Source organism: Bufo bufo, chromosome 3 (genome assembly GCF_905171765.1).
Source record: "Bufo bufo chromosome 3, aBufBuf1.1, whole genome shotgun sequence".
Taxonomy (NCBI): domain Eukaryota; kingdom Metazoa; phylum Chordata; class Amphibia; order Anura; family Bufonidae; genus Bufo; species Bufo bufo.
In genome coordinates, this window is record NC_053391.1 from 81,403,391 (window position 1) to 81,421,039 (window position 17,649).

The window sequence follows — 17,649 nt, forward strand, 5'->3', positions numbered from 1 at the left end:
TCAGCTTTGATTACGGCACGCATTCGCTGTGGCATTGTTTCGATAAGCTTCTGCAATGTCACAAGATTTATTTTCATCCAGTGTTGCATTAATTTTTCACCAAGATCTTGCATTGATGATGGTAGAGTCTGACTGCTGCGCAAAGCCTTCTCCAGCACATCCCAAAGATTCTCAATGGGGTTAAGGTCTGGACTCTGTGGTGGCCAATCCATGTGTGAAAATGCTCATGCTCACTAAACCACTCTTTCACAATTTAAGCCTGATGAATCCTGGCATTGTCATCTTGGAATATGTCCGTGCCATCAGGGAAGAACAAATCCATTGATGGAATAACCTGGTCATTCAGTATGTTCAGGTAGTCATCTGACCTCATTCTTGGAGCACATACTGTTGCTGAACCTAGACCTGACCAACTGCAGCAACCCCAGATCATAGCACTGCCCACACAGGCTTGTACAGTAGGCACTAGGCATGATGGGTGCATCACTTCATCTGCCTCTCTTCTTACCCTGATGGGCCCATCACTCTGGAACAGGGTAAATCTGGACTCATCAGACCACATGACCTTCTTCCATTGCTCCAGAGTCCAATCTTTATGCTCCCTAGCAAATTGAAGTCTTTTTTTTCTGGTTTGCCTCACTGATTAGTGGTTTTCTTACGGCTACACAGCTGTTCAATCCCAATGCCTTGAGTTCCCTTCGCATTGTGAGTGTAGAAATGCTCTTACTTTCACTATTAAACATAGCCCTGAGTTCTACTGTTGTTTTTCTTCGATTTGATTTCACCAAACAATTAAGTGATCGCCGATCACGATCATTCAGGATTTTTTTTCCCGCCACATTTCTTCCTCGAATATGATGGGTCCCCACTATCCTTCCAGTTTTTAATAATGCGTTGGACAGTTCTTAACCCAATTTTATTAGTTTCTGCAATCTCCTTAGATGTTCTCTCTGCTCTATGCATGCCAATGATTTGACCCTTCTCAAACAGACTAAAATCTTTTCCACGACCACGAGATCTGTCTTTCCACATGGTTGTTTAAAAAATGAGAAGCAACTCATTGCACCAGTTGGGGTTAAATAACTTATTGCCAACTGAAGGATAATCGCCCATGCAGTAATTATCCAATAGGAGGTAAACTATTTGCTTAGTTCAATCCAGGTGGCAACTTTTTTTTTTTTTGGACAGGCAGTGTATGTGTGGCTGATATAATCGATGCAGGAGGAGAATATGAAGCTGCAGTTTAATGATACATTATGCAAGTGGCTTGGAAAAGTCACATAAGTATCCTAAGTATAAATCTGGTCCATAAAGTGTCAAGACACAGCAAAGAGCACACAATGCCAAAGGTACACTCTAAGAATGTGATGAATGCTGCAACCCTGTGGGAAGTCAATATTCCTCTAGAACAGTATATAAAGCGGTAACTAGTATTGCCCCAACTATCCCTTAATAGGCATAGCAACCATCCTGTCAGGACTAAGGCTACTTTCACACCTGCTTTCGGTGCGGATCCGTCTTGTATCTGCACAGACTGATCGGCACGGATAATGCAAACGCTTGAATCCATTCAGAACGGATCTGTTTGCATTATTCTTTCACAAAAAAGTGATCCGTCCTGACTTACATTGAAAGTCAATGGGGGACAGATCCGTTTTCAATTGCACCATATTGTGTCAGTGAAAATGGATCCGTCCCCATTGACTTACATTGTGTGTCAGGACGGATCAGTTTGGCTCCGCATCATCAGGCGGACAGCAAAACGCTGCAAGCTGCGTTTTGGTGTCCGCCTCAAAAGTGGAACGGAGACCGAACGCAGCCAAACTGATGCATTCTGAACGGATCCATTCAGAATGCATTGGGGCTGAACTGATCCATTTTGGGCCGCTTGTGAGAGCCCTGAAACGGATCTCACAAATGGAAAACAAACGCCAGTGTGAAAGTAGCCTTACTCTGTCCTGGAACCTACCCCTGTAGCACAATTCAAAATCCCTGAAACTAATGTCACAGTACGTTTCCTTCTAAATTGAAATGTATCAGCCGATAAACAACAAAGACAAAAATCCAACACCATAGAGGCCAAACAAGGCCACCTGCACACGTTGTGGAATATGTGCTTTTTTCTGTGCAGAAATACTGCAGCACAGTACAGTACCATCAAAGTGTATGAGGTTAGACATACGTCATGTACGCTTTGCAGATTTTTTTCTTTGCAGAAATTGACCTGAAATGTGGATTACTAAATCCGTAGCATGTTAATTATGTTTACGGTTTTAGCTGCGGATTTCACTCTTTTCTAATGAAGGGTGGGATCTGGAACAAAACTGCATCAACTCCGCACCAAAAAACGCTGTTCGAAATTTCAAATTTTGGTGCGGATACGGTGCAGAAATCAGCACAGAAATTCATGCAGATCTTACGTGCGTTGACCTGCGCTCGTGTGCAGGGGGCCTACCTGTAAAACATAAAGCCTGTATGGTAGCGGTATTAGCAGAATGTATCAGTCACCGGGCCCTCGATGGAGCCGCTCAGACATTGAGCTGGTATGGAGGGCAAACAGCTGACCACACACATAGATGGCTACTTATTACTACAAGTTAGCAGTTGCTTGTGCTGTTTGTCCACCATAAGCTTCCTGCACTTGTAGATGTGGAATATCCAGCGCTCTCTCTATATAACCTTGAACGCTGACGTTCAGTGAAATCCCAGCAATGTCAAGCGGCTTATTGTTTTTAATTCTCATTGCTATTTTTCCAGTTCCAGTATAATATCAGCACAAAGCCTGTTGTGCGGTGTGTAATATACAGAGTCCAGAGGACCGGGCTTATAGATCACAATGTATCCGAGCTGCAAGGAAAGATTTATGAGCGTGGAAACCATCACATTCAGTATTGATACCGCTCCCTTCTACTGGCCATTCTCGGGGTCCGGCACAGGACATGAACCTGTAGTTTAGATTCCCTGCTTGTGAATTATTCAACAATTCAGAATATCCTGGGCAAATATTTCTACCTAAGTACAAAGGAATTTCAAGACATCAGTGTTTTTTCTTTGTAGCTTCATGTGACGGATCAATAATCCCTGGTGGGCCATGAGCTGCCAGAGGTCATGGGTGGTCTTTTCAGAAGACAGCACCAGCTACTAGAATAACATGATGACAAAGTCACTGCAGATATCACTGATCGGACCACACCGAACAGTTCCATGTGAATATGAACAAGAACACGGTTTATGTAATACAGAACATCGCGTCTCACTTTATTGCACCAGATGGGAGAAATATTTCTCAGCAAAGCTGCCTTGAAGTTACGGAGGTGACACTTGTGTGATCTGGCTGCACAGCCGGAGATCCAAACCACCAGATTTTCCAATTTGGCCAGCCGTATGTTAGAGTAACTAGGGAAAACAGTATTGTTTACCGAGAGAAGCCAGCAGCACCCATGTGACCATCGGAAGCTTTTGGCTCTCGTACTTACACTTCCTGTGATTTATATGTTGTATCTATGTCCATTTAACTGTTAGGATGCCCTGGTACTATAGTGGTTCTTTCATTATGTATTCTGGTTAGTGCTTTCCTGCTATTTTAGATCTTTGATTATTTACTGTAGCTTAGCTGCATATCTACAGACTAGGTAGCAGGCCAATACACTGACCATAAACATTAGGCTTAGGTCGGCTGATCCTGCTAATTTCCGCAGGAACAACTGACCATCTAATGGGCATGAAAAATGAAGGGAGGACAGCGCGCCTAGTTTGGTGAGTAATGGGTGCAAGTCTCCGGGGGATTGGTAAGTACCCCCAGAGGGATCAGATGATCGGCAAAAATAGAAAAAAATCTGATGGAGACAGCACATCCTCAAGTGAAGATTTATTCCAGATGCAAAGTTTCAGCTGATAGAGCCTTTTTCAAGCATGCATACACCAATAGTGCTGGCCCAACCCCTCAGTTGACATCACTGAGGTCAAAGGTGTGGCCAGAAAAACAATCCAATAAAAATAAATAACGATATCATATACATATGTCATAATTGTTCAAAATACATCTAATTAACCAAAGAAATTCAGAATCTCAATTGTGCCATATTGAAAACATACACTGCGTGCAGAATTATTAGGCAAATGAGTATTTTGACCACATCATCCTCTTTATGAATGTTGTCTTACTCCAAGCTGTATAGGCTCGAAAGCCTACTACCAATTAAGCATATTAGGTGATGTGCATCTCTGTAATGAGAAGGGGTGTGGTCTAATGACATCAACACCCTATATTAGGTGTGCATAATTATTAGGCAACTTCCTTTCCATTGGCAAAATGGGTCAAAAGAAGGACTTTACAGGCTCAGAAAAGTCTTAAATAGTGAGATATCTTGCAGAGGGATGCAGCACTCTTAAAATTGCAAAGCTTCTGAAGCGTGATCATCGAACAATCAAGCGTTTCATTCAAAATAGTCAACAGGGTCGCAAGAAGCGTGTGGAAAAACCAAGGCGCAAAATAACTGCCCATGAACTGAGAAAAGTCAAGCGTGCAGCTGCCAAGATGCCACTTGCCACCAGTTTGGCCATATTTCAGAGCTGCAACATCACTGGAGTGCCCAAAAGCACAAGGTGTGCAATACTCAGAGACATAGCAAAGGTAAGAAAGGCTGAAAGACGACCACCACTGAACAAGACACACAAGCTGAAACGTCAAGACTGGGCCAAGAAATATCTCAAGACTGATTTTTCTAAGGTTTTATGGACTGATGAAATGAAAGTGAGTCTTGATGGGCCAGATGGATGGGCCCGTGGCTGGATTGGTAAAGGGCAGAGAGAGCTCCAGTCCGACTCAGACGCCAGCAAGGTGGAGGTGGAGTACTGGTTTGGGCTGGTATCATCAAAGATGAGCTTGTGGGGCCTTTTCGGGTTGAGGATGGAGTTAAGCTCAACTCCCAGTCCTACTGCCAGTTTCTGGAAGACACCTTCTTCAAGCAGTGGTACAGGAAGAAGTCTGCATCCTTCAAGAAAAACATGATTTTCATGCAGGACAATGCTCCATCACACGCGTCCAAGTACTCCACAGCGTGGCTGGCAAGAAAGGGTATAAAAGAAGAAAATCTAATGACATGGCCTCCTTGTTCACCTGATCTGAACCCCATTGAGAACCTGTGGTCCATCATCAAATGTGAGATTTACAAGGAGGGAAAACAGTACACCTCTCTGAACAGTGTCTGGGAGGCTGTGGTTGCTGCTGCACGCAATGTTTATGGTGAACAGATCAAAACACTGACAGAATCCATGGATGGCAGGCTTTTGAGTGTCCTTGCAAAGAAAGGTGGCTATATTGGTCACTGATTTGTTTTTGTTTTGTTTTTGAATGTCAGAAATGTATATTTGTGAATGTTGAGATGTTATATTGGTTTCACTGGTAAAAATAAATAATTGAAATGGGTATATATTTGTTTTTTGTTAAGTTGCCTAATAATTATGCACAGTAATAGTCACCTGCACACACAGATATCCCCCTAAAATAGCTAAAACTAAAAACAAACTAAAAACTACTTCCAAAAATATTCAGCTTTGATATTAATGAGTTTTTTGGGTTCATTGAGAACATGGTTGTTGTTCAATAATAAAATTAATCCTCAAAAATACAACTTGCCTAATAATTCTGCACTCCCTGTAAGTCCCCTTAATACATATGACAAGCGAGGGCTATGAATAGATGGGGTCATGAATATGTAAGAGCTATATGCAGATCAAGTCCTTAAGTTGTCCCCTAGAATAAAAACCAGCCGCATCGCATATAATTCTAACGTTAATGAACATGATATAATGTTGCTGAGGATGTATAGTGATACCTGTATCCTTAGTGGTCGCGTCATCAGTGTATGCAAGATGGAGGCCACACGTGTAGGACGCTGAAGAGCGAGCCTGGCCAAGATGCGTGCAGAGGCTGAAAATTGTCATATATATAGTAAGTGATACTAGGCGCCTATAAGGGGATAAATATGTGCCTCACCAATATTGGTTGGTTGTCAGGGACGCCATATAGCGTACTCCATAAAATAGGTTGCATCTAATGGGTATGAGATGTGTGGTTGATGTTCCTTCCACATGTGTCAAAGGAAATAGGGATTGGCATGTTGGATTTGACATGAGAGGTATCTGGAAGCAGTCTACTCCCCATTGCCAAACAGAGCACATATGTAAAAGGGAAGGGGGTCAAGAGGAATAGCTGCCACCCAACGAGCCAACATCTCTTGAAAGTGTATGGCCAGCTTTGGTTTAGTGGTTTATTGGTAGACCACAGATGCATGCCAAGCAGATCACAGGCTGCCTTTGCATATAAGGTATTGAAAAAAATCTTCATTTTTGAGAGATAGAGCAAAGTTGCAATATTGCAATTTTGTCGGGTTTTGTTTACCAAGTGGTATAAATTACATGTTAATTTGTGCTGATGTGATTACAGCGATACAAAATTAACTTTTTTATGATTTACAACATTTACAAAATATACTATATATAATATAATTTTTTTTTTCTTTTTGGTATCTTTATGTCTGAAGATCCTTGACTTAGTTAGATGGATCTGTGTAAGGCCTTGTTTTTGAGAGATGAGTGGTAGTTTTTTATTTGTACCATTTTAAGATACCTGCAACTTTTTGACTACTTTTTATTCTATGTGTGGTAGGCAAGGTGACTAAACAAGTAATTCTGTAATTTTTATTAAAATGTTTACACACATTCATCTGTGCAGTAAAATTGACATTAACTTTAATCAGATGGTCAGTACATAATTACCAAATTTTGGTAGTTATTTTATGGGTTACTACTTTTGCACAATAAAAAGAAGGTTTAAATGGATTTTCCCTTCTCAGGATGTGTGGCATATTGCTAAGAAATGCTACGAATGTCAGATAGGTGCTGGTCCCACCCCTGGGAACTGCTTTTATCTTCCAAGTAAAGAATCTGTGGCACCCTCTCCTTTTACTGCCATGAGCACCCTCAGAAGTCCCATAGCAGTGAATGGAGATCAAGCTGTCCAAGTGCAGCCCCCTCTTGATTCATCGCTTCGGGACAGCTGGAAAATAGCTGTGCAAGTGCTCGGCTATTTTCAGAACTTCTATAGTGGTTACTGGAGGGGGTGGCTCTCCACTTTGGGGGCGCTATTTTGGTACTATCAGCGGGTCCCAGAGTTGGGACCTGCACCTATATGACATTTGTGGCATGCCACAAATGTTGAGACTGGAAAACTCCTTTAATAATCATATGCTTTTGTGAGATGGAGAAATGGATTATCATTTATTGGCAGCCCTGATTGTCATTTGATTCACCTTTTGGCACGTACACAGTCAGTGTGCATGCAAAATATGTTCCCACCCCCCAGCCATTTGCTGTCAGCTAGCAAGGGATGAAGCCCCCAGGCTTCAAGGAGGCCCGAGGTGGATAAAGTCACACCTCAACCAGCCAGGTTGGAGGCAAGCTAATCCTGCAGGAAAGATCCCAGCAGGGGGTCTCATCCTTTGCCCAGGATCAGTGCTACATCCCAGACATGTTGGCACCTACATTTCATAAGGAATTATGAATCGTCCGTCCATCCCAGGCATAATTCGGTTATCTTTTTGTGATCCTGGGGCAAAGCCAAGCATCCACGTTGTACTGGCTTGAGGCTAGGATACCCGGCAGGGGAGATATACAAAACTCCCCACAGAAACCACATAGCGGCACAATGTTTGGACTATAGTTGTAGCCGGAACCCAGGCGGATCGATTGGGCCCGGAACCAGAATGTCTGGGGCTATGAGCCCTAAGTTTTATGGGTCATTTGCTGCCAGCACCAGAGAAGGAGGGGTAGACCCTACCCATAGGCTGGGAGGGGATCGGCCGGCTAAAGGTCATAAGCCCATGCAAGCCAGCGGGTGGTGTCTTTTCTGAAGGGGGTCACATCGTGCCAATGTGTTTGGAGAGACCGGGAACCAGCTGACATCACTGCCCCCACGGGACTGCAGCCAAGGACTATTCCACCCTTATCACCCTAAGGAACTTTCATCTACCCAGTAACTGACTTTTGCTTGGCTTAACCCTGTTGTACCTATATCACCTGTATCTGTAACCTCAGACCACTGTGTATATTTTCTGTGTATATTGTGTTATATCTAGTGTGCCCTTAAGGCGATTAAATATATAATTTAATCTTGTGCTATCTTGTATCTCGATCACGAATTTCCACGTAAGGGCTTGATGAGGGAAAAAGGGGGATCATTTTGTACTTCATTTTTTTTAAAAATGCAGTTTTTTTTACTTATTTCCCCTGTTTTATTTTATCCAAGTTTCCAAGGTTGTTAGGTCTTACTTTGGTGTATAAACACAGGCTCACCGGCATGGGAAAGCTGATTTTCCACTGCAACAAGAACTGAATGGTTATAAAGTACAAGTAGCTAGACCACGTGAGGGAGAATTTTATCAGATAATTGCCACACATTTACTGTGGGGACGATCTGCTTTAGAGGAGCCCCAGCGCTGTCTCATTTCTGTTAGTGTCGAACGCAGCATTATCGTCAGTGGAGATTGTCCGCCCAGATGACCCTATTTGCTTGTTCTTTGCTCTGAATTGAAGGACATTCAAAACCAGGTCACTTATTAGTGAGGGTCAAGCATCTGCCATTACCGTTTAGAACATAAATGTTTCCGAATTTGTCAAATAAAGGATTTTTTCCGCTGACCTTGTGGGCAGGATAATCTCCTTTTCATAACACTAGTTTGTCTTTGCTCTTGTTTCTAATTGCACAGGTCTGCCATCCATGCCCTTCGTCCCGGAGGATCAGTGGTGTATTCTACATGCACATTATCGGAGGCTGAAAACAGCGCATTGGTTTCCAGCGTCTTGAACTCTTGCAGAGACGTCCTCTCCGTGGACCTGAGTGACTTGGCCAATACATTATCCCATGAGTTCACATTTTCAGCACACGTAACTCATGGACTGTTAGTTCTCCCACGTAAAGGAAAAGCCTGGGGACCGATGTTTGTATCTAAGTTAATAAAACTGTAGTTCAAGTTCTTGTGGTCGGTAGAAACTGATTAACTGCTCCCAACTAAACGGAACAAAACGTGTTTTGCTTTGTTTTTGTTTTCTTTTTCTTTTTTGTTTTTGCTGTGATCGTTCATATTTTTATGTTTTTAAAGGGGATTTCCAACAAAGAACACTTCTCCTCTATCCACAGGTATGGGGTAAAACTGGCAGATTGCTAGGGCTCTGTCTACTGGGACGCTCAGTGATGAAGTCATCGGGGGTCCCCAATTACTCATATGAATGGAGCAATAGTTTGCATGCGTGACAACCACTCCATTTACTTCTATGGTACCTTTGGGGAAAGAGATGAGCACTGTGATCAGCAGTCCTATGGAAGTGAAGGGAATGATGATCATGCATGCACAAAGCATGTATCCCTTATACAGAATACATAGAGCATGTGTGATCACCAGGGGCCTGTCTGTTGGGACCCACAGCGATTGAGAGTGGAGGTCCCCAATGCCCCATATGAATGTAGAAGTTGTGTGCATGCATGACCACCGCTCTATTCACTTCTATGGTACTGTTGGTGGTAGAGCATTGTACTTAGCATAGCCATAGAATTGCATGGAACAATGGTCATGCATGCACACTACTATGGTGAATCGTGGACCACCATTCTCTTGATCGCTGGGTGTCCTATCTGTCGAACCATCAGCAGTCAGATGCCTATCCTGTGAATTGGCTGTTTAAGAGAAAACCCCTTAAATACAAGAGGATCCTGCCATAGGAATGTGACTCTTTGAATGTCCTTTTTATTAAGGAGTATGCTGTTTGTGGTCCCGGAGTCCAGTCATAATTTATTTTACTCGCTTATATAGCGCTGACATATTCCGCAGACATTAGCATCACCCTGTCCGCAGTGGGGCTCACAATCTAAGTTCCCTATCAGTATGTGGGAGGAAACCCAGGCAAACACATGGAGAACACCCAAACGTCATACAGATGATGGAGTTGGATTCGAACCTAGGACCCCAGCGCTGACCACTGAGTCACCGTGCTGCCCATTCCAAAACTGTCATTTACACACATTATGCCAAACATTTTAACCCCAGCACTATAACACAATGACGTTCTTGGACCCTGGTAAGAGGTTGTCCACGGCTGCCATTACAGTCCTCCGAATGTATAAGCGATGAAAGCTTTATTTATACATTAGCGCTAACTGCAGACGCTTTAGTAGAACTCATGCATGAACATTTCATTTTAAATTCATAAAGACTTGTATTTTCCAGCGATGATTTATATTCTGGCGCTGTCATAGGAAGCCCAAGATGCCTTATTTGCTAAGTTGTTTACTGGTAACGAGAGACTTGTGTTTACTGCAAAGGTCAGAGACTCCATTGACATTGCCTTTCATCTCTCCCAGATTTACTAAATAGGAATTGAAAGGTTAAACTGTGTCAAAAAAACAGCTTGAAGTTTCCTCCTCTTGCTTGAAGGAGTCGGTTTGCACCAGGATGTAAATTGAATTACCAAAGATGATTAGTAACAATAATTGTTTTGTGTTTTGCATATAAAACCCTCCAAGCATGAGAAGCCCTTTATAGTCTTTATCTCTTCCCTTTGTAATTACCATGCTTATATGGTTTTATAGCACACCACCCTTTTCTAGACAGTGTACTTTATCTAGACTTGATCCACAGATTAGGATCTATTTATTTCCTCCTACTGAGGTAGCGCTAACCTACTGCACAGCACTGGACAGATACTGTCACTATTCACACCAGTTGTTTTTTTCTCACCCTAATTTCCTTATCTCAGGCACACAGTAGGGCCAAAATCATAGGTAACCAATAATACCATTGGCATATTTTTTGGAGTATGGTAGGAAGCGGAGAAGCTTTTGTGAGAGCATATAATGTGTCATAATCTGGCCATTATGACACATTATATGTAGAGGGTATGCAAGCTCTGCCTCTTATGCCATCCCATAAGTCAAATGTTCAACCTTTTAAACAGGCCTTGAGACATGACTTAGATAATAATGAAGCCAGCATCTCATCTGCAGACAGCTGTCTCAAGGTGATTGCCCTTCATTGGTTCAGAATAGAGAGTACAGGATTAACTAGGTGAGAGGCCTAGGTCAGGATTCTGGAGATACTATATTTTCTTTCTGAAGAACGCCTAATCAGTGTGAAGAGTCTTATAGGCTAGGGAAGAGTGTATGCAAATTAGCTCACAAGACCTGTTTAAAAGGTTGAATGTTGACTTATAGGATAGCTACCTTACATCTGGTGGCATCAAAGCTTGCTAAGAGCTCATTATTCCCAGAATTCCAGAGGAGCGTTGCCTGGTCTATAAGACTCTTCACACCGGTTAGGCGCTCTCCATAAGGAGATATAGTATCACTCGAAAGCAGAGGGTGTTGATATTTCTGAAACTGCTGTATTGTATGCTTCTTTGCCAAAGTCCCCAAACGTTTTTTGCCCTGCAAGTTCCATTCAATGTTTAAAGGTGGACTGGTCTGGGAAGACAAATTATAATCAAAGATTTTTCTTAGACCAAGATAACGCAAAAGAAACCAGAAAAGCACAGTACAATTGTGAGGAATGCAAAATACTGATAATTGAATATCTCAACTCATTTTAACTGGATCGCATGTATGACTGCTTCTGCATTTACACATGAGACTCGGGAGCCCTGCTCTAGTGATCAGTGAAACTCACAGCAGTCATACCCCCAGCAGTCTACTTTTATTACTTATCCTGTTGGTAAGGAATAAAGACGGGTTTACACGGCCCGATTGTCGCCCATTCCCATTAATCTGCCTGTCTAAACATGGCGCAGATCACCCGATGGAAAACGAAACACTTGTTCATCGGTGAAACAATCGTTCATGCAGACAACTAAGTCATTTGTTTCTGGGCAGCAGATAATGCTGTCTAACCAGTACGCTAGCAATAGCCGTTGTCCTCATACTGTGGAGGTGATTTCTGCATGTAAATACACTTCACCTCTACTAACGAGCAGGCAGTTGTCAGGAAGGAACACTTTCTTCCCAACAATTGTGTGCGCAGTCCCTGCATGTAAATGGAGCATTAGTGTTATTCATTGGCCAACGCTTTAAAGTTAATGTAAGCCCATGAACACATTTTATATTGAAATAAGTCCAAAATTCTATACTGATTTTTATACAATCTTGTGCAAATGTTTTAGGCAATTGAAAAAATGCTGCAAAGTAAAAATGCTTTCAATAATTGAACTGTTAAAGGGGTGCTACAGTTTGTTTTAACTGATGATCTATCCTCTGGATAGATCATCAGCATCTGACCGGTGGGGGTTCGACACCCGGGACCCCCGCCGATCAGCTGTTTGAGAAGGCAGTGGTGCTCCAGCAGCGCCACGGCCTTCTCGCTGTTTACCGCTGGCCCAGTGACGTCACGACTACTATCAACTGGCCTGGGCAGGGCTAAACTCCGTTCACTTGAATGGAGATTAGCCCCGCCCAGGCCAGTTGATACTAGTCGTGACGTCACAGGGCCAGCGGTAAACAGTGAGAAGGCCACGGTGCTGCTGGAGCGCCGCTGCCTTCTCAAACAGCTGATCGGCGGGGGTCCCGGGTGTCGGACCCCCGCCGGTCAGATGCTGATGATCTATCTAGAGGATAGATCATCAGTTAAAACAAACTGTAGAACCCCTTTAAAGAAGTTGTGCTGTGGGTTAATATTAAAGACCTGTCCTCAGGACAGGTCATCAATATCAAAGTCCCTAAACCCCTTCCGATCAGCTGTTTGTAGAGATAGTGTCATGTGAGCCCTGCTTCCTCTTCAAAATTACCTGCATGTTGTCTATTCGTAGAGGCGGCGCAGTGTAGTTACAACTACTTGTCCCTTTCAAGCTGTTGGGTTTGCCAACCAAACCTAGCATGCTTTTCTCGGTAATTTCCTCGGCTTATTCTGCCTGCCACACTGTTCCTTCTGCAATAGTCACGCCCCTACACTATGTAAGCTAGGCAAGACCAGTGAGAAACATTGCAGAGCAAAGCATGCTGGGGTTCTGTATGTAAACATCCTGCCAGGATACAGCAATGCTGAGAACAGGGTATATGGAGTATAATATGCTCACCTTGGGCAGATAAAAAAATGTCATTATGGGACCAGAGAAGCCCTTTAAACCCTTCAGTAGCAGCGCCGTACATGTACGACGCTGGAGCGATGGGCAAACAGCAGAGACCAGCGGCTAATGACCACGACCAGCAATAATGGCGATCGCGGTCATTAAAGCCTTTGGATGCCGTGATCAAGTGTGATCATGGCATCTAAAGGGTGAAAAACTTGCGCTTACAGGCTTCTTACCGGTATCCTCTGTGGCCAATGACGTTGTCAGTAATTGATTTAAATGCGCTGGATTTCTCTGAAGCGACCCAGGGTATTGAAGCTGCATTTCTTATTTTGCCCATCAAGTGAAATTGCTCTTAAGAAATGAGCAATTCTGTACCAATATGGATATATAATAAACATATTCGTACAAAATTTTAAAAAAATACAGTTTTGTAGCCTCAAACACAAGCTACAGAACCATAAAAAAAGTAAAAAAATATATATATAAGTTTAAATCACCCCCCTTTACGTAGAATAAAAAGATAAATACATAAATAACAAAAAATATAAACGTGGGAATCACCTCGTCCAAAAACGCCCATACTATTAAAATATAAAAATATTTTTCCAATATGGTGAATAGTGTAATGGAAAAAAGGGTGAAAAGGGTCGATTCGCCATTTTTTCATTGCTTCTCTTATCCAAATTTTTTTTATAAAATGTGATCAAAATGTGACACACACTCAAAATGGTATCAATAAAAACTACAGATCGTCCCACAAAAAATGAGCCCCCACACAGCTCAGTAGATATATTTATAGTATAACTATAAAAATGTTATGGGGGTCAGAATATGGTGATATAAAAAAAGTATATAAAAAGTTTTAATTTATTTTTACACTATTTACACATAAAAAACCTATACATGGTGCCAGTTCTTGCACTTTCAAATGTTCATCTCATTATTACCTGTTTAAACTCCACATACTAATTTTTTTTTTTTTTATATTTTATTATTATAATACAAAGTTTGTATCCATATTACATTTGTGATATTATAAAATCCATAAGTCCGTCAATTCTGATTTGTGAACATGATTGACAATAATTTCATACAAGTGTCCATAATTATGTGAACATTAAAAATCAAGTGGAGATCTCTTACTGAGGAGGATAGCAGGATTCACCCGACATCCAAAGTTTAATAAAGCGGATGGACAAAGCATCTCATTTAGCGTAATATTATCTATAATGGGCAGGGATCAGAGGCCCGCAGTCTAAACGGCCGCCAAGCAGCGAGCGCGTATCGCGTACGCCCTCCCCCAAACATGGGTAAGCACGATCGGCAGGATTAACACTCATGTGGCCAATCACCTGATACTCACATGCACCGTACTAGGCGGGCTTACGGCGATCTTTAATCGCAAACATTTCATAAAACAGAAAAGGGGGGTCCAGCAGTCTTCTATCACAGTGGTAGAAAACCCACTCGCATATTTTACTGCCTCATCCCCATGTGGTTAAATTAAATATTAATGCCGTGATTAACCGTACCTCACATGTATTCACATTGGTATCTCATGTGCCAAAGAACTCGAATCGAGTATCGCTCGGCAGTCACCGGCAATTGAAGAGGATGTAGACAAAAAACACAGCCAGAGACCGACTCTGTCCCATTAAAAGAACACATAGTAGCACGCCTACCACATGTGTCATATCACTGCCCGCAGTCGAACCTCATGTCTGACAGGAAGAGCCGCACCTCGGGTCGCGCCCGATGCCCGGACGTCCCGAGCCCTGGTCCCCCGCCCATGTGCCGCTCAATATTGTGAATAAATCTAAATTTTAACCATTATTTAATGCCGGAAAGTCCTCCCATACTCCAGTGCTCCAATATAACTTCACATTCTTCACCGATACAATACATATAGAAGAGACCAGACTAATAAGATCTTCCCCAACCCACCCCACCAGCCCGCCTCCCCACCTTGCAGGAAAAAAAAAAAAAGGGGGGGAAGGGTCCTGATTAATTAACCGTGTCCCAATCTTTCCACAATTTATTCCACTTTAAGTAGGATCCTCTTTGTACAGAATCTTCTTGTAGCTTTTCACTTTCTCAACCAAGCCCAGCCAGTTATTACAGTCTGGAGCGGAAGAGCAAAACCATGATCTAGAGATAAGGAGCCTAGCTAAGAACATCACCTTGATCAACAGTCTGCATTTTATAGGCTGATAATTAACCTCTGATAAATCTCCCAGGACCCATATCCTGGGGGAGAAAGGACAACAATGTTAAGTTTACGAGCCAGGTTATTTTGGACCAAACTCCAATACCTACTCACCATTGGGCAGTCCCAAAACAGATGTAAGTGATCTGCCTCGGAATCACCACAACGTGGGCAGTCAGAGGAGGCCCTAAGTCCTCTTCTATGTAGCCATATGGGTGTCACATAAATTTTGTGCAAAATATTCAATTGTACAACAGTGTGGTTGAAATTGTGTGAAACCAACTTTAAGCTTTCCCCTATGTTCTCCCAGTTTGGAGGGCCCACCTCTGAAAGAAGAGAAGACCAGGGTCTCTGTCCTGGAGAGAGAACATCAAAAAAATAAATATCCATTAAGTGTCTATAACAATCTCCACATACTAATTTGCTTGTAAAATGCGACTTTATGTCATATTTTTTTAATAAAATGAGAATTGCTAAAAAAAAATATACATATGTGGTATCGTTGTAATCGTACTAACCCAGAGAATGAAGGGTACAAGTCATTTTTGCCACAAATGGAACACCGTAGGAACAAAACCTGTAAAACCGTGGAGGAATTGCATTTATTTTCCAATTCCACCCCATGTGGAATTTTATTCCCGCTTTCCACTGTATTGTATGCCATATTAAATGGTGGCATTAGAAAGTACAACTTGTCCTGCAAAAAATAAGCCCCCATATGGATATGTGAATGGAAAAAATAAATAAAATTATGGCTCAAGGTACATAGGGAATAAAAATGAATGCGCAAAAATGAAAAAGTCTACTGTATCCTAAGGGTTAAGGTATGGATATTACAATGTCATGTAGTATAACCAGTAGCAATACAATACTCATAATGTTCTGCTGTTTTTATGTTATTACGTCCTACCATCTACTTTATAGAGCTAAGTCTCCCAGAATGCTCTACCATCGCTAACAGAGAAAGACTACTTCTGTAGTGTGACTGAGCTCCAAATCCAACATCCAGGCTCTAATTTGTTTGGAAATGGTTCCCACATGCTAATAGGATGGAAATGGGCTCTTGGAAATAAAAAAAAAATCCCATATCTGAAAGCCTGTGGTTGCAGCATTAAACGTAACTTGGGTCTGCACAGATCTTTTTTTTACAAGGTGGAATATTACGTTCAGTTGGAATAATCTAAAATGTGTAATTCCATGTAAACTGTATTATTTCCATTTTTAATGTTGCAGACAAAAACCTATTGTGCCTGAAATAGACCCACATTTTTCAGTGTGAACGATTCTGTATGTCAATATCATTATCATGTTTTCCTCGCCAGTGTGCTAATCAGTCACCAATGATCTTTCATTATGCAGGTTGTCTCTGGAATAAGATTGAGCTTTTACCATCAAATGACAGGCTCTGTCCCTGCTAAATCACTATGTCCATTCCATGATACAGCCTGTAAATCATCATAAAAAACATAACCATTAGCAGAGCCCATTACTAATCCCTACGCTGGGTGATGGATCACGCTCAACAAACCTTTTATGCTTTGGTTCTAAAATCCACAAAAAGTGACTTGCCCTACAAATGTTGGAGAAAATCCTTCTTTGTGAAAGTCATACTTGCCTTATCCTATTGTAAATGCTGATGTCTACAAATATAAAAGTAAGAAACTTTGATCCACTGTCATAAGCCAAGTGAAGCATCAAAAGCACCTGCAAATTCAGACTTTACTGCAATTATCCCAATAACCGTATGCTTACATTTAGCAACCAATGCCAGACAACAAGTGCTGCCAAGGCAAATAAAATCATGGGATGCTTCAAAAGAGGCATATATCCACATGACAAGAGCACTATTTTTCCTCTATACAAAGCAATAAACACATCACACAAGAACACCAACATGGTGGCAAAATTTTGGCACAAATTAAGGGAACCTGTAGTTGATTTCAAGTTAGACAAGTATCTCCAAAGTGTGCGCCAAATTTATCATACAGCATAAATCAACGTGGTAAACTGTAGACTGCCTAAGTTTACATGGTCTACATTTTAAATAAAATGAGTAAATCTTCCCCATGGTGTACAGCTTTGGACACCTGTGTATAAGAAAGATATACCTGAACTAGAGCAGATACAGAGGAGGGCAAATAAATTGGTTATCCCATGACTAATGTAAAAAAAATCACATAAAAATATCATATAGCACATGACAGTCTCTTTCTAGAAAACTTAGAACCAGCCCTGCACCTCACATGGATCCAGAGATCTCCCAACTTATTGCTCCAGTTGTTCTGGATTTATTTCAAGGTGGCACCTTGGGGACATGCACTTTCTTGGGA

The 17,649-nt window shown here is 41.9% G+C and overlaps 1 protein-coding gene across 2 annotated transcripts in view; it reads left to right on the forward strand.

The window, feature by feature from the left end:
- NSUN3 (NOP2/Sun RNA methyltransferase 3) overlaps nucleotides 1-9,032 on the forward strand; it is a 70,602-nt gene extending 61,570 nt beyond the window's left edge. For both annotated transcript variants that reach the window (XM_040423271.1, XM_040423270.1), the window contains one exon: nucleotides 8,769-9,032. In XM_040423271.1, the coding sequence (XP_040279205.1) occupies nucleotides 8,769-9,027 (259 nt within the window). In that variant the 3' untranslated portion in view covers nucleotides 9,028-9,032. The remainder of the gene's footprint in view (nucleotides 1-8,768) is intronic.
- The last annotated feature ends 8,617 nt before the right edge of the window (nucleotides 9,033-17,649 follow it).